The sequence below is a fragment of the Melanotaenia boesemani genome, chromosome 19 (genome assembly GCF_017639745.1).
Source record: "Melanotaenia boesemani isolate fMelBoe1 chromosome 19, fMelBoe1.pri, whole genome shotgun sequence".
Taxonomy (NCBI): domain Eukaryota; kingdom Metazoa; phylum Chordata; class Actinopteri; order Atheriniformes; family Melanotaeniidae; genus Melanotaenia; species Melanotaenia boesemani.
The window spans coordinates 15600932-15622731 of NC_055700.1; the positions used below are offsets into that span (position 1 = coordinate 15600932).

At 37.3% G+C, this 21800-nt stretch overlaps 2 protein-coding genes across 3 annotated transcripts; both read right to left on the reverse strand.

Annotated features, from left to right (window-relative positions):
* Positions 1-1191: 1191 nt before the first annotated feature.
* LOC121630208 (sushi domain-containing protein 2-like) lies at positions 1192-9793 on the reverse strand. 2 transcript variants are annotated; one of them, XM_041970355.1, is made up of 16 exons: positions 9672-9792; positions 8175-8373; positions 7922-8073; positions 7657-7824; positions 7397-7571; positions 7097-7298; positions 6132-6217; positions 5138-5406; positions 4924-5058; positions 4663-4821; positions 4065-4313; positions 3635-3818; positions 2975-3069; positions 2706-2885; positions 1860-1956; positions 1192-1697 (listed from the first exon to the last, which is right to left on the reverse strand). In XM_041970355.1, the coding sequence occupies exons 1-16, from the start codon at positions 9754-9756 to the stop codon at positions 1652-1654; spliced, it is 2481 nt and encodes an 826-aa protein (XP_041826289.1). In that variant the 5' UTR covers positions 9757-9792; the 3' UTR covers positions 1192-1651. The 2 variants fall into 2 exon arrangements, with proteins under 2 accessions (XP_041826289.1, XP_041826288.1); XM_041970354.1 differs by having other exon boundaries at positions 4663-5058; positions 9672-9793.
* Positions 9794-12024: 2231 nt separating this feature from the next.
* myo1hb (myosin IHb) lies at positions 12025-21720 on the reverse strand. The gene is made up of 31 exons (XM_041970417.1): positions 21520-21720; positions 21021-21136; positions 20414-20612; positions 20229-20309; positions 19918-20097; positions 19720-19818; positions 19515-19628; positions 19351-19422; positions 19137-19256; positions 18830-18897; positions 18633-18738; positions 18451-18531; positions 18244-18335; positions 18026-18120; positions 17709-17755; positions 16444-16524; positions 16249-16354; positions 16014-16131; positions 15791-15904; positions 15627-15703; positions 15471-15539; positions 15287-15371; positions 15004-15166; positions 14762-14845; positions 14181-14274; positions 13729-13784; positions 13516-13651; positions 13327-13397; positions 13008-13105; positions 12735-12834; positions 12025-12656 (listed from the first exon to the last, which is right to left on the reverse strand). The coding sequence occupies exons 1-31, from the start codon at positions 21643-21645 to the stop codon at positions 12630-12632; spliced, it is 3075 nt and encodes a 1024-aa protein (XP_041826351.1). The 5' UTR covers positions 21646-21720; the 3' UTR covers positions 12025-12629.
* Positions 21721-21800: the final 80 nt, after the last annotated feature.

The following is a 21800-nucleotide window of genomic DNA, read 5'->3' on the forward strand; positions in this document are numbered from 1 at the left end:
TCTCTGCAGTGACAGTGGCTCAATATGCCATCAACATGTGGCTGACTTACCCAAGCAAATCAACTAATAAACTCATTATAGTGAGAAAACATGAAAGTTAATAAATCTCTATGTTGTTTCTGTGGAGATCTGCAGAGATTAGTATATTTTAATCCACCTGTTTCACTAGTCAAATAACAATGACCTGTTACGGCCCACGGCCTCTGGATATATAAATATGTGATCCCACCTAGACGATTGGACATAGTGATCTGCCCCTGTGCCCTGCTGTGAAGTTCCTTGCCTGTGGTTGGCTGGCTGTGACATCCCCAAACCAGGATTGGCTGGTTAATGTTCCTCACCAGCTGGTCCTGGTTTATCAGCCCCATTTAAAGAACAGGCTGCCAATGATTCAGGGCAGCTGTGTAGTTTCAGCATAATTAATCTCAGGTTGGGTTTGCCTGTCTACCCTGTAGACCAGGGGTGTCCAAAGTCGGTCCTTGAGGGCCGCTGTCCTGCAGATTTTCCAATGTTTCCTGCTTCAACACACCTGACTCAAATGAAGTAGATACAACAGCCTATTAAGTTTTGCACAATGACTTCTCAATTTGAGTCAGGTGGTTTTGGAGCAGGGACACATCAAAACCTGCAGGATTGTGGCCCTTGAGGACCGGAGCTGGACACCCCTGCTGTAGACCTTTGAGTTGTCTTTTTATGTGTTTTGAGACTTTATAGAACTTTTTGCATTTTGTGGCTTTGGACCTTTGAGAACTGTTGTAGTTTTGGTTTGATCTTTTGAGAACTTGTGTGAGTGTGTGTGGATGGGTGGGTAGGTAAGTAGGTAGGTGGGTGGATGTGTGTACGTGTGTGTTGTGTTGTGTTGTGTTTTTTTTTTTTTTTCTTTTTATACATAGATAATGAGGAGTTGGTTGTAAGCCCTGGGGGGCCCTTTTTGTCAATAAAACATAACAATAAAATATATATATTTGCTTTGCAGAGGCAGATTTTAGTTTCATGCTTTTGCTTTTATCATATAACCATAATCAAGAACAGATATAATTATCAAGAAACCTTGACAAGACAACACACACCTCAGATTTATTAGTTCTTGAGTCCTAGTAAAATACTCCTTTAGAAAGGGCAGCACTGATTTAAACTGATAGAAACAAGATGCACACACTCACAGTTTCTTTTAAGAAGCTACAGACAACACAGTATTGGAGTGGTTTTATTTATCAGTAAAATACGTGGTTAATCTACTGTCATAGGTATGTCTTTTTTTTCTTTCTTCAGATAATCTGATGAGCTGAACAAAAAAGTCTTTAATCAAACATTTATCGCTCTCATAATGGACACATTCTTGGACACTGACAGTAGTGGAGTGTTTATGCTGCAAGAAACACTTTACTGCAGTCTTATTGGTTAACTTGTATATAAGATAAAATTAATTTACTTATGTTACATTTGGTCTGTGACAAATAACTTAGAAGGATTTTAAGTTAAAGTATTATTATACACATTATTAATCTTCTGTCAACCTGGAAAAAAAATGTAATACACCAAAGGTTTGTAGTTCCTAATGAAAATAAAAGCTGTTCAAAAAATTAAATTCTTATATCATGCTGATCATGATGTGTTTGTTATAAATAAAATATTACTAACAGGATTTTAGTTAGAAGGCTTCGCTCTTCTCCTCTTCCTCTGAATCTGATGATTTTCTAAAATAGAAAGTGATTAAAAAATAAATACAAAGATTATTCTTTAAACAGTAATGTAAAGGTTTTTCACAAAGGTGCAGGAAACTACAACACAATATCTAATGTATCGATACACTATCATCCTTCTGGTGAATACCATACAGAAATTATTTTATACTTTACCTTCTCTGTTTTCTGTAGAGGAGCACAAGCGAAGTTGTGATTACAGCCAGTAGCAAAGCTCCGATGACTGAACCAGCCACAATTCCACCGAGTTTACCTAAAATGTGAGGATATACATTGTGTAACAAGAAGCACCCAATAGAATCACAGTCAAACAAATGTATTAGATATGTATTTATTGATTTAGCTATTTTGCTTTAGTTAAATATTTTACTGCAGAAGAAATTAAAGGACCAGGATTAACCACAGTCAAATGTTTTGGTTATTTTAAAAATGTCTTAAAGACTCCCCTCCAAGTCTACTATATACACTTCCTAACACATATTCAGACCCTGACTTCTTATGCAGCACTACCAGTAGGTCAAATGTTTCTTGTTGAAAGCATATTTTCCAATACAAACGATTAATGCACCTGTAAAGATTGTTGCTGTGTAAAAACAGGAACGCCCAGGAGGTTCGTGTTTGCATGAATTTTTCTTTTTGGGTTAATTTCTAATCAAATTATGAGTTTTTTACTGATTTTAGAACATCTAGATTTAAATGTAAGCCATAGACATTATGGCTGAGGAATCCTTTCATTCTATCTGCAGTTTCAATATTCAAGAATCAGTTGTTTTTAAACAATCTGGAGAATTTTTGATTGAAATTTAAATATTCATGTGAAATTTCAGTGCAACGACACTTCAAACATTTGAGGGGATTTGATGGATCAAATAATGCACATAAGTGCACATGCACACACACACACACACACAGACACACTCACAGATACATTTGCCACCACTTATTGGATGATTTGTGAAGATCAAAACATCTCTGTTTATTGATTTTAATTTTTCTTCATACTGGGAACAAAGCAGCTTGTATCTTCTCCAGACCACTGGCCATTTCTCTGGCAGATTCTCTCTTCCGATCCTTTGAGTATGTAGCCTTCATCGCAGGAGAGCCGCACCTTAGCTCCATGCAAGTAGGTGGTCCCATGTTTTTTCCCATTAGTTGGTGGTGGAAGCCTTCCACAGGATATCACTGCACAATATGATAATGACCAACACTGTGATACCAAGTTGTACATAATAATCACTGGTCATTTATGGAGGTCCTTTGTAACTTTATACCAGGTTTAAGATCCTCCACAAGAGAAATGTGACTCTGGAATGACACTCTGGTAGCATTTCCCATTCTTGGGCTTCGACCTACAAGGATATCATACCTGCAGCACAGAGGTGAAGATGGTCAAATCTAGCTCATCAGCAGATAGGACATTATGACTTGTCCCTATGTAACCATGTCCTTATGATGAAAAACAACAAACCAAAAACTAAAAATTTTCAGAAAGCACTACAATGAATCAGAAAAGGAAAAACATAAAGTTCAGACAACGTATCAGAAATCAAAGCAGTAAAGACATTTGCCAAAACATAATGAATAAAACTTAGAAATCCACATGGTTAAATAGTTGACTGCACAGAACTTCAGCCTTTTAACAGAGCATAACATTTTCAGTGCAAAGGAGGGAAACCACTGCTTCATGCACAATGTCACTTTCAAGCCCACAGGGGGCATTGCATGGATGGAAATAATGGGGCTCTACATTACCAATGAAAACCATTTTATTGACACATTTCACAGCCACTTTAAGAAATGTAACACAAAACAGTTTTATGCAACTAAATTAGGAAATAATGGAATAAAGGTTTTACTGCATTTCAGAAAACCTCTCAACCCCTCTGGATTTTTAGTTTGTAATTTGTTTGTTTGTTTTTTCCCTCACATACCTGCAGAACTGAGATCCCTCTCCAGAGCAAATCAGAGTTGCTTGATTAGTCAGTGGATCATCTGGGTTCTCAGGGACAGAAAACACTGGAAAGAAACTGGGGTCATGTCTAGGAGCATGGTAATATGTGTCCAGAAGATACTGTGAATCATATGTGAACAAAGCAGATGAGTTGTCTATAGCCCCTGTAAGAGAAAACAGATACTTATTTACCACCTAACATTACACATTTTTAAACAAAAGCTACATTAATATTCTGAAAAAAAAGCTCAACTTTATTTATTTCAAGATTTAATAAATTGAACTTGTTTCTATTTTCAGTGAAAGTTCAGACTGTTACTCTTAATTTCAGTTCTACAACTTTCAATAGTTCAATCATTGACTCTTCAACCATTTCACACAGTAAAGTCATGGGTGAAGTCATTTCTTACAGCTTGCTCCAAAGCTGAAGAGCTCCTCTGGATTACTATGATTCTGCAAAAGCTGCCCGTTGCTGAGGACAAGGTCATCTTTTGGGTCACCATTCATTTTTCCCAACAATCCAAGAGTGGAGTCTTTAAACTCCTCTGGCAGGAGAACAGTGGTTGCCATGGTTTCTTCTGTCAGTCGCACTTCCACCCCAGCTCCGGACGGGAACATCACAGTCACATTCATAGAGGAAGGGGAAAACACAAACACACCTGAAAAAGATTTTTGTTTTGTTTTTATTTTATTTTGTAGTTGTTGTTGGAGGGGAAAAAAGCAGACCTATTTCTCTTTTTATTATAAAAACAAATTAAGAATTAGCTACTGTGGTACATGTAAAAGTTCAGAAGTGAGAACTGAGTCCTGATGAAATAAAAATACCACAAGATTTGATGCAGGATTTAGCAAAAAGGACAAAACTTTAAGATCAATATTTCAAGTGTAAAGGCCCAAATTTAAACTTGCTGTCTGATAAAATGAACTTAGGAAATATTTTTTTACTTTGCATCATCAGAACCTGTAAAATCTCTGACATTATGCAAGTAATGAAAAACAAAAGCTCACCATGTAAGTCCATCCAGGTCTGCTCAGCAAAGGAGAGGGTTTTCTGGTTATGCAGAACTTCAAGCCCCCTGTGTCCGGTGACCAGACGCACCTCAATAATGTCAGAGGATGCCTCCATCATGGCTACAGCTGTCAGCTTAGTTGCTTTTATCGCAGTTCCTGTAAGTGAGAGAATCACATTGGAGGTTTTTCTTCCTTTATGATTGCATTTACTTGTTATTGTTAAAGAAGACAGTCTATCTTTAAGACTCAGCATTTCACCGTTCACTAGGTCCGTTCTGCCTTGGACTGTCAGCTTCCTCTCTGCTGAGGTCACCAGAGTGTATTCTCCTTTGCCGTTGAAGGTGTAGCTGACACCATCAAATGTTATGAAGTGAGGATCTCCAAACACTACAGCTGATATAAAAAAAATGCCAGATTTAATAGAAACAGCCTCAAACTTATACAATAAAGATGTGGTTTAAAAACAGTTTACCTGAGCTTGGTGACTTGTACTGCCTACAGTCACTGGAAGGCCGATGTTTGAAGTAATAGTGGCAGTTGTCAGACCAGAGGCAACAGTAATAGAAACTAAGGACGTCATAGACCCAGTGGGACTGTCCAGGAATTCGAGGTGGTTTTCTGTATGGAGGTGAGCCCCAATCGTGTGCTCGATCTGGAGTACTACCACCGATGGAGTCCGCTGTCAGGACCTGAGCGCCGGTACTGTCATAACAACACTGTTGTCCTGCACCATACATAGGGCTGGGGATAAATGTCCCAAAAGTCATTAGTTAGAAAGTTGAACTGTAGTGCTGCAAAAGACATAACAGGGCACCAATATCATGAGCTTGAATTTACACTGTAGGAATTTTCCACAGATTTGGAATGCCCCACTTTTTGACCTATTGTATTTTCACTGGCAGGACCAATGACTATGAAAGTAGCCTACCTGGGAGGTGACTGATAGCTCAGACCATTGTTCATGTAACCTATTAATCCTCTTCCTAAGCAAACAACACATGTTCTGCAAATTCTGGCTCTCAGAAAAGATGTATTTCCATAACGAACGTAGAAAACTCAGCCAGTTAACTAATACTCAGCCAGATGATATAGCTGATCTGTTTAAGACTAATGGATTATAGTAGACCTACTTATAATATTGCAGTATTATGGTCAGGGTCAAATTTTTTGCCTTAAATACTAATGTGCTGCAGAAAAGCTGTTTAACAGTCGATCTCTACAAATGAGCTTTTAACATGTCCACCACATAACATGTTTCAATGAATTTGCTTTAAATTGGTGGTGTTGGTCAAAAGTGGGCATGCTGTCACAGTAGTTACACATAAAGCCATAAACTACATATTAGGAACAATAATATCCGTTTGGATGTTAATTCTCAAACAGTTCACAATCTAAAAAAAGTTTTTTAAGAAAAACGAAAAAGCATACATGTTGCAGCTGTAAATTCATTCTTAAAATGTACATACCTGGCTTGTATAGCTCTTACACAGTGAACACTCCCAGGATGGTAGGTGCACACACTCCCTTTCTCTATATCACACCCATAATCAGTCTGAGGAATGTGGGAGAGATACAGTGTTTGTGACCAGACAGCCAAACGTGTATTTCACAGTGCAGTTAAGAACCAGTTGTATCAGCTCTAAAGATCAGACTGAGATATACTGTTAGTGCCTAAAATAACACATTTGTGATTTTTATTACGTTAGTGTTGCAATGTGGCCAACTTTGTTTTTGTTTGTTTTAATATTGCATCCTGTATCAGCTTTATAAACAAAATTAGTATAGGGTTAACAAGTAGCTGGAATAATCCAGTCCAGCTGTGTGTTTACAGCATGCCAGTGTTTTAACTTGATTCTGCACAACCTGACCAAAGTTGACCAGAGTTCTTATACTTGTGGTTACTTTCTTTTATGAGTGGCAAAATATTATGGGCTTGATCTGAATTGTAAACTAGATTTATGCTGCCATGTACATAAATGCTACAATTAGGAGACTTTTTAAAAAACTTTTAATAATGAAGGTTACACACACATGTGGCGTCTAAGTTGAGATTCGCTAAGTTTTCCTACTGTCCTTAGCACAGTAACTCTGAGACAAATTAGGTTGTGTTGTCATGCATTTGTTCACTCTGTTAATCTTTAGTGTTAATGTTTACCCTTGTCCTTGTCCCCATACTTGTGATACGTCTCACATCTTACTTGTAATTGTCATCCACAGACCATTAGTGAATTTTTAGAGCTTATTCATTGTTTTATCGGTTTTGTATGGAACACAGTCCCTTTACGGGTTTTCATGTTTATAGGGAATTTGAAAAATCTCATCCTTTTGAAAAATGAAGTAATTTACACATTTGTAAACATTTTCTCCACTGCAAGTAACCCAGCTGTAATTGAATGCACCCAAACTGAAATGTTCTTCTCTCCACACTTACATGAAACCTTCCTGTGTCTGCTCTCGCTTGAGCCAGAGTGCAGGGACAATCAATGATCTCACTGAGGAAGGTGGGCAGCTCATTTTCTAGCTGGTCCCATGCTAAACATTTTTCCAGGGCCCAAGCTGCTGAATTCTGCCTGAACTTTTCCTCCAGATGCCAGGCCAGTGCGTGATCCTCAGTCCATGTAGCTTGGACATTCCTAAATAAAAAGCAAAGACAAGAAATGGGTGGAGTTTTTTAACCATGATTACATAAGTGTTGTCTGTCAAAAGTGTTGTCTGGTGTGTTTGTATGTACCATGTGCCATCTGGGTAGCTGCTGGAGCTAACTCGAATAGAACCAAGCTCCCAACTTGAAAAGCCATCCTCTGCTGGTTTGGGTAAAAAGCTAAAGGAGCCATTGTTGGGCTGATCCTTTGCAAGTGAGTAGAGATACTCCCACTCGCCCTGCCAGTACTCAGAATAAGGCTTTCCTTTTAAAACATTTTTAGAAGTCAATGTTTTCTCAAATTAACGTGGTAATGCAATCTGCAAAACTCTTCTACATGTTTTACTTACCTGTCTCTCTGTATCCCCACAGCTCCATATTGACTCTGTCTGCTCTGACCAAAGAGCTATTCCATGTCATTTTAAGAGTGCCCTGGACATTAGGGGTGCCGTAATACTGCCACTTCGTTGAGTTTACCAGATCAGCTTTAAACTGATTATCTAACTTTCCTGTGTGAACTTCATCCGCGCATGCAAATCATATAAAATGAAGATTAGTGCAATATCAAAGACCTTTCATATCATGCTATTTACAACATGAATGTGGGTGTAGTACCTGAGAGCCAAGCTCCAGCTCTGCTGAAAGTAGTACCATTATCTGAGGAGATGTGAAAAGGAACCCATCCTGTTTCGTATAATAGTGGGGAGATGCAATGGCCTCTACCATTGTCATCTACGTACCCCACAGTGTTGGTTTTATTATTGAATCTGCCATTAAGAAAAAAATAATAAATCAGTTCAAAGGAGAGTCTTTTGGCAGCAACAAGTTTTTGTTTTGCTTAATCAGACTATAGAAAGTAATATCTCACCTGCATACAATGTGAGAACTTTTATTGAAACTTGCATCAAGAACAATAAAGTCTTGTCCACCCATAATTGACCCAGAATACGGTGAGATATTAACACAGTATTCTGTGTAGTCGATGCAACAGGTCCCCAGGGACACACATGTTGAGTGGCATGAACATGAGCTGAACATTTCTCCACAGTTTCCTTCACATGCCTGGCCTGTTAGAATGAAGCAGCTAAAATAACAGGAGTAGAAAACCTTTTCCCACTCTGTTTCTGACAGGCCTTAAACTAGGGGCGTGGGAGTGTTTGGCCCCTCAGGTACTTCTGTCCATAAAGGACTGATAAAGCTTCCAGTGGCCTTTAACACAAACCCCGATGTCGGCACCACATATCTTACATTACATTGAGTGACTATAAAATGAATGCAATAGATCAGCTCAGTTAGGTCTCAAACAAAAAGCATGTAAAACTGAACATTTGTGTACTTTACAGTATTAGACAAACATCTAAAGATGGTGTCTTGCTTATTGTTAAAGTAATTTCTAAACTGATCTCCTTAATGAGAGCAAGTAATCTGATGACATCATCATAAGTAATATGACATGAGAACATAACAACTTAACTATGAACCTTGTAGTAAAAATGATAGTTTGAAAGGATTTAGACATGGTGCTCCTGTGTTCACAGTACTACCTTTTGTTGGTTTTACATAATTGTAATTTTAATTTAATTCTTAGATCTGGACAGTCAGTTTACAGAAAGAGGGCAGAAAATATGCAATGGCCAAGTACCTTTAAAATAATTCTAAAATATACAAATAAAAGGTAAACCTTTCATTTAAAAGAAATCTAGCATTTTCCCCAATATGCAGGATGAGTTCTAACAATGTTTTAATTGTTTTAATTATTTAATTTGCCCATTGCTGAGCCAGGCACTTTTGTGTCTTTGTTTTATTACAAGATCTTTTATAAGATAGGCCAAATACAAGCATTTAAACAACAAATTTGACTTCATTAGGATTTAAGGAACCTTAACATATCTTAATCAAATTTAATCAACATACATTTTTAATAACACCGTATAATTTGCATAATAATTTTTATACAATTAATCAATAATCAGATATTTAGTATTATTTCTGTTTACTTGGTCCAAATTTGTTGGATCGGTTGACCTTAATCAGATAGGGGTTAGCAAAATTTCATTAGTGAAAGCTTAAAAGGGTCAAGACTTATAATTCAGGCTTAGTTGCTGTGATTTAGAAAGTAGAAATATTTATATTTTATTGAATTTTAATACAAAGTGTTATTTAAATTTTCTGTTTTTCAATTCAAACATCTTTATAAATCCTTTAGGGGTTTATGTTTAGTTATAGTCACAAAAATATTTAAATGAATCTTTACAGCACTAAATAAATCTGGTTTAAATCACAGATTTACAAAACACTAAATGACAATTGGAAATTTTGTTTTTACTGATCCACAGTAAGTATGTGTGAAATTTTGAGTACTTGCCTAAAGTCCCGCAGACACATGAAACCAGAATGAGAACTATTACCAATCCAGGTCTTTCCATTCTGGCAGTCAGATTGTCAGACATGAACCCAGCTGGGTTCTCTGTGCTTCTACAACAACTCCTTATACTCTAGATATGCTCAGCAGTTTCCTAAACCTTGGACCTTTGATTATCTGCATTTACAAACTTCTGATTAATCATCAACCAAGGGTCATGATTGGAACTATTTTCAGTTGTATCCTCACATGTCTATCCAGAGGAATGACAATGTGAAAAAATCTTAAAAATCATTAAATTCATTTCTCCTAGACAAAGTGAGATCTGTGTGAAACTAAAATTAGTCAAAGACTTCTTTCTCTTCTTTCTCGTTTTTTTCTCCAAAAGTTAAAGAGTAATAATGAAACAGTGTAAAGAAATATTTTTCTTAGTTTTCCTTTAAATTTTTTTCTTGGTGGAAGCAACAAAGTGTACCATAAAGTAAATATTTATTGGAAAATACCTTTTTTTTTTTTTTTTTTTTTTTTTAGACAAATTGGAAAAACAAGTCACTGAGTCATTTTAGGTTCCCACAGATCTCCCATTTTTCCAGGAGAAATAAATTCTAAATTTTTTAGATATTTTTTTCTCATTTTCTTTTCCTCTGATCTTATAGCCGGTCAATTTGTTTAGGTTACCCAGTAAAAACATAACTTGCTTTTTATTCACTTAAAGGAACACTGTGTAACATTTTCTGTTGTTTATTGGCCAAAATCGATGTCTGCATGTACATATGTGTTATTGCTGGTGTATTATGACCTCTGTTAATGACACATTCTCATAAACAAAGAATTTTAGATTTGTTCATTTAAATGATAGTCTGCCATCTTGAAACTATGGCCGCCAGCAAGAGACAAGAGACAAGAGACAAGAGACATATGCAGCAGCAGCAGCAGCACAGGAGCTGTTGCCAAGAAAGCGAAAAAGGGGACTTACAAAAAGGAAGATCAACATCGCGCTAGTTAGCCTTCCTCAGATGGAAGGAGCTCAAGAAGGAGGAAGATTTTTTAAAAGGATGCTGAAGTTGCCAGCTTTCTCCTCGACAACTAAGTCAAAGGTACTACCCAAATGAGCCTAAACTTTTTTCATCCGGTTTTGTTAGACAGTGTTGCAGCATAGCAGTAGTTTCTGCTAAAATACACCAGCCTCGTTGGTACAGAAGTGTATTTTTCTGTGGTTTCAGTTACTTTCATAGTCATGGTAAATGGCAGCTTTCACTGGCAATAAAGCCAGACTAAAAGCCGGTGGGAAGGCTTTATAAGCTTGCTTTTACTGTGACAAAAAGCTGGTGCTGTGTTGAGGCCAGTTTCCCTGTTGAGATCCGTTCACCCTGTGAGAACCAGTCTTCCTTCTAAACACAGAGGAACAATATCTGACAGTTTAATAGGATGCAGTTTGCAGTATTTATGAAATCATGAAATGAGGCTTTTTGAGACACAGCAGCTACGGTTGCTGCAATATGTGTTTGAGAAAGTGAGACGCTAGAATGCACTATACGTTAGAATGTGATATACGATTCCTACATGAGATTAATTCTTACACAATGTTCTTTTAATTTACCATCGTATATGTATAAGCTTTCAATTCAGTGTGTGACTTTATGGAGATGTTTAATCAAATATGCACTTTGCTTAGAGAATATTTGTCTTGGTAAGTGACATTTGTAATGGCCCCACCACCGGGTGTCCCCTGGGTCTGGTGTTAGCTGGCCATATGAGTTCTTCACTAGGCTGCGTCTCTCTGTGTTAACTTGAAGATCATCTTGCTCAGTGTATTGTTTTGTATTGTGTGCATCCACTCATCTCCATTCATTGAACCTCACATGTTAATGGTCTTTTTTATAAGTAAACTGTTTTGTTTTTTAAGAAACTATATTACAATAAAAGTTTTAGTTTAAAGTGGAACTGAATCTGTCACTTAACTAACATTTTTGTTTTTCATATATTCTGTGAGCTGAGATTTTCCCTTCTATTATGAAGAAGGTGAGTTATGTGAAAATATTAATCCAGAAGATTTTTTAAAAGTGCAGATGCAAATTATATTAAATTTAGCATGTTTGTATGTCAATATTAGCATAATACGGTGTATTGTGGCCAAAACCCCAGTTTTGAATGATAATTGCTTTATATAAGTGTAGTATCAACCTGTAGGCACCAAAGCCATGTGGTGAGGTGAGAGGTTACTTCCTGTTGGGAGAGCGGAAATAAACCAAGTGTCCACCATGTTAATAGAGCCCATCTCTGTTCAGTCCTTTATTAGACATAATCCATAGCCCCAATGTGACCATAAGACTCTCACCCAGGGACCTTAGTCTTTAAGGGAGCGCTTCTGCATATAGAATCATAACATAGTTTAGGTGAAAATCTTTTTACTGTTTAATTTGTACTGAACCAGTCATTCAAGATAAAGATTCAAACGTCCTCCTGATTTAACGCGTTTTAATATAAATCTGTAGCATGGTCAAGCTGTTAGAATTGTTACAGTTGTGGCTTCATCCACATGCATGTCTTTACTGTTACAGTGTAAGTAGGATTAAGTAAGATTCAAATACAAAAAAAAGTAAATAAATCACAAAAGAAAAAAACCTTAAAATCTTACAGGTGCCTATACAGTTTGTACTAAAATGTGAAATGGAATCTATTTTTTCATAAGTTCATTTAAAGTCTAAACATTTCTCTGGCCAGGCTCAGCTGTGATTTGCACTTCCTACAGCTAAGACATTGGCAGTTTTTTGTGCAATAGTAGCATATTCTTTATTGTTTTTCATTGTCATAAAGACGCAAAAGTAAAAATAGGCTGACATAAAACATAGGTTGAGGATAACAATAACTGAGCAGAGCTACAGAGCAAGCATGGCTTTTTATTTTGGTTTGAAGCTCTGAGACTTCTAGAAGCACCACTATCCAGCATATCCAGCCTCTTTATCTGGACTTTGCTTTCGTCGATTCCTAAAAGAAAGACAAAGAGCTTGGTGAGTTGCTTACAGCTTCAAAAGTAAATTAGGATTGCATAAACTCCAGACTCACCACCATCAAATGGCCATTCTTTGCCCTGTAAACCATTGACTCTTGACCACTTTTGAAGTCAACGAACCCTTCTCTGCCAGGCTGGATGTCAAATCGTACACTGTTCAAAATAAAAATAATTCCATACTGAGCTGAGGTCACTTTTAATATCAAGCCTCTAGTGTCCCTGCAACCTTGCAGGAGCAGCCAAAGCATCCCGCCTGCAACCCACTGGAATGCCAAAGGATGAAATTGTTTATAAAAATTTTGCATTATATAATTCAGATTCTGTACCTGCCCTGGACAACTTTGATGAAGTTCTGCTTGTCTGCAATAACACTCAGCTTAGTCAGGGCTTCAAACAGGTAGTCACACTGCAGAACCAGATCCCCCTGGAAAAAAAAAAAAAAAATCAGGGGGCAGTCTACTTACAGTTATCTAATTACCTAATTAATGAAAAATGCCCTTGTGCAGATTTACTGAAAAAGGAAACTCATTGTTCAATAACATTCCTTTAGAAGTATGGTAGAAACTGACAGTTTTGACATTAATAGTTTAAAACATTTCCAGTGTTTTCAGTTTCTGGATATCTATTGCTGGTTTTCAGATCTACCTTTTGCTTGATATCATCACATGTAACATGAAGGATGAGGAAGCTGTCACTCAGGTTGCTGACTGACACACCTAAAATGAAAAGTTTACCCTTAAAACACAACATAAAATGTGTATAAAGCAGTGAGTAGATAAATGTCCCTCTCAGTGGATAATGAGGCCTACTTTGTCTGGTTGTGACACTTGTTACCTTTCAGAGAGGTGTAATTGATCCTCTGCTTGATCTTGGCTTCTTCGACCAGGTAAGCAGCTTCCTGGGTGAAAATGAGCTGCCGGAGACGAGGCCTGAACCCGTTCCTATCATACTTCACCACTGGCACACTGTACTGTGGAGGACAGACACACTGATCAGGGAGCACTGAAAAGAAGGACAGATGCAAAGTGAATTCTGGTATCGGTTTACCTTGATGTGCTCATGTTGAATCATCTGAAGGACTTTGATGTTTATGTCTCCTAAAGCTTGATAAAATAATAAAAAGAATATTCAGAATAAATGAGAAAAAAATAATAGATAATTTGGGTATATGAACATGCTAATGTCTCCATAAATTGATCATTGAGGTCATCCATAAATCCATGGTATAGAACATTTCTACCCTTGAGGAAGAAGTGTCAGATAATACATACAGCCATCCAACTGTAGCATTACTGCAATGTGCTGTGTAATAAAATTCTCCATAAAAGAAATTATATGTAATTTATAACAATAAGGATGATTTCAATGTACAGTAATTCTTCATATGAGCATCTCAGTATTGTTTTACTGTAAATTATTTACCTTTAAAATAAGTAATATTAAATACTGCATGGCGTGACATTAAACTTAATGTCAAGAATAAAGCATTGTAATCTTACCAATCCTGGTGTCCACAAACGGTCTACACACACTTAAGGGGTAGTTTTCTTTTTTTCCTTTGAACATGGAGCTCGTCTGTTCTTTTAACAGAAGCTGGAAGTAGAGAGATGAAAACAAAATACTGCAAATGTCTATTTAGAAAATATTTGAAAAGATATACCTAAAACGTCGTGTTTGCTTTTTGGGTTTTCCATTATTTTAGTCTGATGAAAAGCTTTTGATTAACTCAAAAGCTCTGCAAACTTGCAACGTCACAGACAAACAAAGCTACTTCTGAACTGGCTGCAATGTGAAGCCAAGCCCTTTCTTCTGTTACTTATCACTGTTAGCAAACAGGTAATGTCAGCCAATGTGGCTAAGGTTTCCACTAGAAGTTATAGTATGCTGCAGTTAGATTTAAACCTATTCTTCTAGGCTACCCAAAACAATGAGTCTGCACAGAAGTATGAGTTCTTTGAAATAGGAGAATTTAGTTTTAAAGATAAATGTGACATTGCTGCAGACAAACACGTTAATTTAAAAGTTAATTTGATGTTCCACCCTGCACTGTATTACATATATTATTGCTTGAAAAGTATACCTGTGCTTTCCTTTGGGACGTGATTCCTCTGACGTACTTCCATACCAAGTGTCGAATGTAGATCTTTTTCAATATCTGGGAAGCCTGTAAAAATGCAGCAGTCTTTTATTATGAAATGCTCAACTTCTTACCATTACCATTACAGGATGCACCTACAGTATTACAACAGTTGTAGTAGTAATACTGTAGTAGCTGGATGCAACCTTTACAAACGATGGTTTATGACATGTATTAACACTCACCTCCTGGATTATAGGAGGTGGGGTGAGCCAGGAATCTTTTTCCAGGACTGTTTTGGGGAGGTTTTCTCTCAGCCGTGTGAGGTAGCTTTGCCTCACATAGGCCAAGTACTCGCTGTTGTCGATGCAGGGTGGTTGATTTCTGGTCATGAAACCTTTAATGAACCTAAAAAAAATTGACTGACAGGTTACCTCTCAATAGACTTTCTTATCAAACTTTTTCTTACACACATAACTTAAGTCTTTTATTCAAGTATAAAAGTCATCTTAATATGCTGTTACTTACTTCTTGATGACCTTGACAGCCCAGGCTCTCCTCTCGCGTTCCTTCCTCGCCATCAAACCTCTCCAGCAGTTTTCAATCTTAGTGGCTATTTTGACATGTCAAAAAAACATGAACAGATTTAATCTGGTTAACATTTACTTTTGCTTCAACAATCAAAGCATAGTCTTGCCACACCAACACTCACCAGCCTCTTTCTGTTTCAGGTAGTCTCCTTTCACCCTGTAGCCTTTGTACTTTGCCTGAATCGTTGTTGCTGCAACAACAACAGTGAAAAAATTATGTGTAATATTTTTTCATATTTATTAAATTGTAGCACTACAACTGAAATACCAAGTCTCACCTAGCTTATGTTTGCAGACCTGAAAGGCATCTTCTGTAGCAAACAGAGTTCGAGGATGGCGGATGAAAATCTTGGTTCTTGAGATAAAGAAAGAGCTTGATTAAAAATAATGATGATAATAATGAACTGATCTTTCTTTCTGGATGAGTTTGCACCAATCATACTTCCCCATCTTGTACTCATCAGGTCTATAGCCCAGGTGTTTGATCAGGCACTTTACACCTTCAGCTGCGGTACCTTTCCAGTTGGGCCAGGTGTCTGGACACAGAGGCTTATACCTGAGCACAGAAGAACAGCTGCAATACACACTAAGTATCTTGTTTCAAAATGACTGAACTTAACATTCATTCAGGCCAAAACTACAGCAGACAAAAGATGTCTCGCTACCTTTGAAGAAAGATATCATATTTGCGTCGGTAAGCAAAACCAGCCCGTCTGACTCTCAGGTGCTCCATCAGCCCCAGGTATTTAACCTGATGTCTCACCAGCACATCGTCAAATTGTCCTACAGCACACCACAACAATAAGATCTAATAGGTAGTTAGGTCCAAACAAAGGCTGACTGCAGGGTAACACTCTAAAAACTACAATTATAAAAGATTTTTCAAACACAAAGTCTCACCTGCTTGCTTGGCTTCATTAGGTTTAATGCAGCGGACATACCAGGGTTCTTTGGACATTAAGATTTCAGTCAGACCCACTAAGCTACTCTTAAACTGGGTCACCACCTGAGAAGTGACATGAAAAAGGCAATTTTGTGAATACTGATGTGATACTGAGATCAGAATTGCCCTCTACCACTTGAATGACTTCTTACAGTTTCAGGTCTCTTCTTGCTGTCTGGTTCACTGGAGGGAAAGCAGTGCTGGATGATAGAGTTCTTGGACTGCCGCATGACCTTAGGGAAAACAGGGATATAATTACTAAGTCGGCCTTTTCAAATATTCAGTATATATCCTAATATTTTTTGTGATTGTCATCAAATGCTCTTTTTGTGCAGAATTATGTTGATGGCATCTAATCCAAATCTTCATGGAACGAAAACAAGAATTTGGTGCAAGTCTTGACTTATTTTTAGTTTTCTGAAATCAACACAGGGCCAAACTTACACTTCAGACACAAAAATATTAATACAGCGCTAAGTTTTTAATTTCACATGTATTCGAACTTGTTAAGGCAGTTGCCTGTAAGTGGTTGACTGCAGGTGGGAATCTCGCTTTGCCAACATAAAAAGGGTTTGTTTGACAGCACAGTCCAAAAAGATGGGAGCAGATTTGATTAACAGGATTGTAAAAATAAACACCATGTCTATTTTCTAGGCAATACCATATCCCAATCATTCAACAATTTCTAGAAAAGTTTAAACTAATGAGAGATGTGGCAACTTTGCCAAGGTCTAAAAGAAAACCTCTTGTAAACCTGTGAACACGTAATCCTTTAGTAAAACAATGAACCACAATCAGTCTGACATGGGATCCAGACATTGTTTGGACAATGACCCCAAACACATGTGGAATTAGCTGTGGAGTGGACAAACACAGAGTTGGTTTTGTGCCAGTTTATTTAAATTATGCCGTTTCTGTCAAGGAAAGAGGTCAAGTATCCAACAAGAGCTGCAACTGAAGCATGTTGATGGTTACAGAAATCATGTAGTCTTATCTTACAACAAATTTTAGAAAGTGTATTCTCATTTTTGAGTCTTTATGCGCCAGTTTTGCCCTGTGCTGATTTCAAATGCATGAAAGTTTGAGAACAGATTTCTTCTTTTTTTTCTTCTTTATTATCATTGTGTTTTAATTGTACAATAATTATACCTAATAAACAGAATAGTTCATAGAAAACCTGAAATAACCAGAATTATTGGTGGCCCACAATGTAAACTTCCACCAAATACATATCTATAATCAAAGTTTTTGGTTCATTTCATAGCAGTGAAGAAGACTAAATGTCATCTGGTAACTTCAGGAGTATTCATTGTGTATGTGATGCAATGAATCAGATGCATTTGTGTGCAAGAAATCACCAGTCAGCTGAAAATAGGGTATAATCTGTTTGGCCCTCTGCAAACAAAATAAAAATCACCTCTTTTCCATATCGGTACAGCAGATCATTGTTTTTGTCCAGGAATCCTAAAATATTAAAGAACAAAGAGTGAAATTAATTCATTTTTAGAAACGCCTTCGTTTTCTTACAGATGGGAACTTGAATTCATAAACAATAAGACAAACTCTGGAATATGTCAGCATGCTAAACTACAGCTTGTTAGTCTCATCAGTCATTAACAGACTGTGTAGTTTTATGTCAAGGTTGGTATTAGAACTTTATGACTCCTCTACATTTTGGTGATTGTTATATAGACTGGATAAAAGCATGACAACAGAGAAAAATTATGTTAGTACCAACAACACAGTATGTAACCTCCCCAGCGTAGTGCAAGAGGCGGAAGTCTCCTCTTTCCAGTGTTTTCCTTGTTTTCATGTCTGCAAGTTTATGTCTGCAGGAAGAAAACAGTATTTTAGATTAGACAGAAAATGCTGTTGTCATGGGATGTCCCGTTTCACAGCTGGATCATTTTCTGCACCATATATTCCTGTAAATCCTCAGTGTAAAAACTCACGTGACAAAATGTGGATGACCACCAATCGTTTCCTCCATCTTCTCCAGGAAGGTGAGATCAGTGGCCTCTCCAGGGCGTAAACATTCCTCATCCTGAAATGAGAAAAAAAGCATCAATGATTCAGCTATGATTTTGTATTGTGGCAGAGCATTTATTTGTCATTTTATTTATTTATTTTGCATCTTTCAACAATCAGTTTAACTTTACCAATAAAGAGATGATTCCTCTGAATTTCTCCTCCACAAGATCACAGATAATTTTGTTGTTGAAATATGGCACTGGTTCCCACTATAGACCAAAAAATAAGAGCCATAACAGTTGATTAAATGTCACTGTTTCAGAGTTTATTCTAAATAAACATCAGGTAGACTGAATAGCGGTTTTATTACTTCAATCCCCTCCATTTCATATTCCTCCTGTTCTGATTTGAGGGTCAGTTGGATGAAAAGCTGCTGCAGCTTCTCGTTGCAGTAGTTGATGCAAAACTGTTCAAAGCTAAAATAAGAAAACAGCAGCTGTAAATATCAAACTTTTTCATTATAGCTATTTGCTGTTGAAGAATCAACTAAAATGTGCAAGATCTCACCTGTTCACAGTAAAAACCTCAAACCCATAAATGTCAAGCAGACCAATCACCGTCTTCCTTGATGAATCCTAAAAAAATATATAAAAATAAAAGGATTTGGGGTTTTTACAGTAGTTTAAACATAGTGATGTTTTGTATTGTCAGACCTATTCTGAATTCAAGCACATATTTTTATTGTATTTTTATGTGTGCTTTTTCTATTATCAGATGCCACAGTCAATGAAATGGCTACTTTAAGTGAGCTACCTTGTTAGCTTTAAATTTTAGTGGGTGTAATAAGTCAAGAGTGGTTTGCTTTATTGTTCACCTTGTTAGATAATGATTCATTGATCTTGTTTACCAGCCAGTTGAAAGTGCGGCCATAGATGGCTTTGGCAAGAGCATCTCTGGCGTATACTGCATGGTCCACAGAGAAGGGACTGAGCACCTTTAACATCAGAATAATTATAAAAGATTATTTATTCAAATTGAACACCACAAATAACCTAAAATACCTTGTGTATTTTATTTAGAAGCATCACCTCCTCTGTTTTGGCTTCAATCTTTCTGTGGGTTAAGCCCTGTTGTAGCACCTGATTAGGAATCCCCAACAACTGAATGGAAAATGTGAAGCAAATTCAGTCTTGTGGGATAAAAAAATTATTAAGTAAAAGTGAAAAGGTTTAACCCTTTGTTTGGATTTCACCTTTGACACCCAGTGCATCTCCTGGTTGTTGTTCAGAGTAGCATAACCACGGGCATCTGCTTCAAACTTGATGTTTCCCAAGTGGAGCACACTAGCGATAATTCCAAACAGATGCTGCATTAAGCCAGAGGAGAAAAGGCTTATAACATGCTAATAAAAATCCATCATACATAATTACATGCAAAGTTTAACTTCACCACCTGACCTCAGTATCACTCTCACTGAAGTCTATGACAGACAGGGCTTTCTGCACCGTCCTCCAATCACTTTTATCATTGATAGAGCTTACTTTGGCACAATCCCCCTAAAAGAAAGAGAAAAACAAACTCTGAGAAAGAACTCCTTTTTGTTCTTCAGAAAACTTGTGATTTTTTTGTTGTTGTTGTTGTTTTCTCCATCTGACCTGCACCAGGTAGCGGTAGTTCTTGCAGTTTCTCTCCAGTCCGAGCCAACGGAGAAGATCTTCTTCTCCACCTTCTACCAGCTGGTAGAAGATGTGGAAGTTTCTCTCCCCATGATTCTGGTGGACCACACGGGACTTCTCTAGTAGATAACTGAGGATGTGACCACCAACTGCTCCACCCTGAAGGAAAAGGGGCATCTTTAACCCTTCCGCTTATTTGTTAACATGTTAATCATTTAGGCTATGAGATTGTAGTTTTGCATTATTGTGACTTCATAATTTGTAATTAAATATGAAAAACTTCACTCTACCTGATGGTCAAACTGGATGTCCATGTATTTCCCAAATCGGCTCGAGTTGTCATTCTTTAGAGTTTTGGCATTTCCAAAAGCCTAGAAATTTATTTTAAAAATGTATGCAAAAAAATGCCTGATTTTAAAAACATGTTACACCTTAAAACCGGGCTTACAGAGTACAAAATTTCCATGTCACTGACTTCAAGCACTGGATTGGAGAGAAGCAGTCTGTCTCGGACATTGTTCAGGAGTTTGGTGCTCGGGCAGCTGACAGCATAGTATTGAAGGATTTTCTTGGAAGCCTCTGTCTTTCCGGCTCCACTCTCGCCTGAGATCAAGATGAAGTGGTTGTTGAACTCAGACTGCATAGTGCGGAAAACGTTGTCTGCCAGAGCGTAACTGAAAATGAAGTAATAGATTAAAATAAAAACACATAGGTTAGGTTTTGCTCTCTTTTTGAGACAAGAAATTACTAGCGAAAACTGTGGTTCATCTTATAGGAAATATAAAAATCTGAAGCAAATATCCTGAAAACCTATTATGTAATGTTCATTTTAAATGACAAATATCCACCTCAGGGTGTACCTTGAAATAAAGACGGAGGATAACCAAAGACTATAAGGGATGATCCTCAGAATCTTTGTAGAAAACATCATGATCAACTATTGTATTAAGATTCTTTTGGAGATATTTGTGACTGATTTAAAGCAAAAACATATGTATATAAACATGTCTGAACTAATTCATTTACCACTGAAATTCACTGTATGCAAATGAGTCAGTAAGAAAATAGGAAAAAAAACTCACATATGAGGTGGCAGCTCAAAGAAGTTAACTCCCATGTAGGTATCCATTTGCTTCTTGCTGTAGATGTCTAACACCTTATAGGGGTTTACTGACACCAAGAGAGTCCCAATGTAAGTCTGAAGAGAGCGACAAGGACATGAACTCATGGTCAGCAACCCTTGTGTGTTTGATAATAAAGACAATTTTTCTTAATGATCACATGGCATCTAAAGGAAAAAAATCATTCCACTCATACTGTATGTAGTTTTGTCCTTTATCAACAGCAATAAATATAGTTAATCACTTGTCACGACTCAGTGGACAGCAGTGACCTAAAGAGTGCTCACTCTGCAAATGAAAAGAACCAGAGCTGCTATCTCAGCAGCACGAGGTGCCAGATCCAGCAGAAGGCAGTGCAGCATTAGCACATCAGGGGTTGAAGGTTGAGGATGATGATGTTTGATTAAAATAATAGAATGATGAAGGTTATCTGATATGACACCATACAGGATAGACTTACATAAATGATATTCTCATGGAAGCGTTTCCTCAGGTTGTCCAGGAAGGCACTCTCACTTGTGTAGGCGTCCAAGAGAACAAAATCCTGGATGCCCACGCGGTCCCTGGCGGTCAGGGAGGCCTCCATGTTCCTCAGGATCTGGTTACACCGCTCCTCCAAGCTCTGAGTTGGAGCAGAAGCACATCAGTGGTGTTACCATGAAAGAAGAGCACTAACTACAGATAAAATGTTGTTAGACCAAGTCCAACACTGTTCTTATAATATGTGTCCCACCCTTTTCC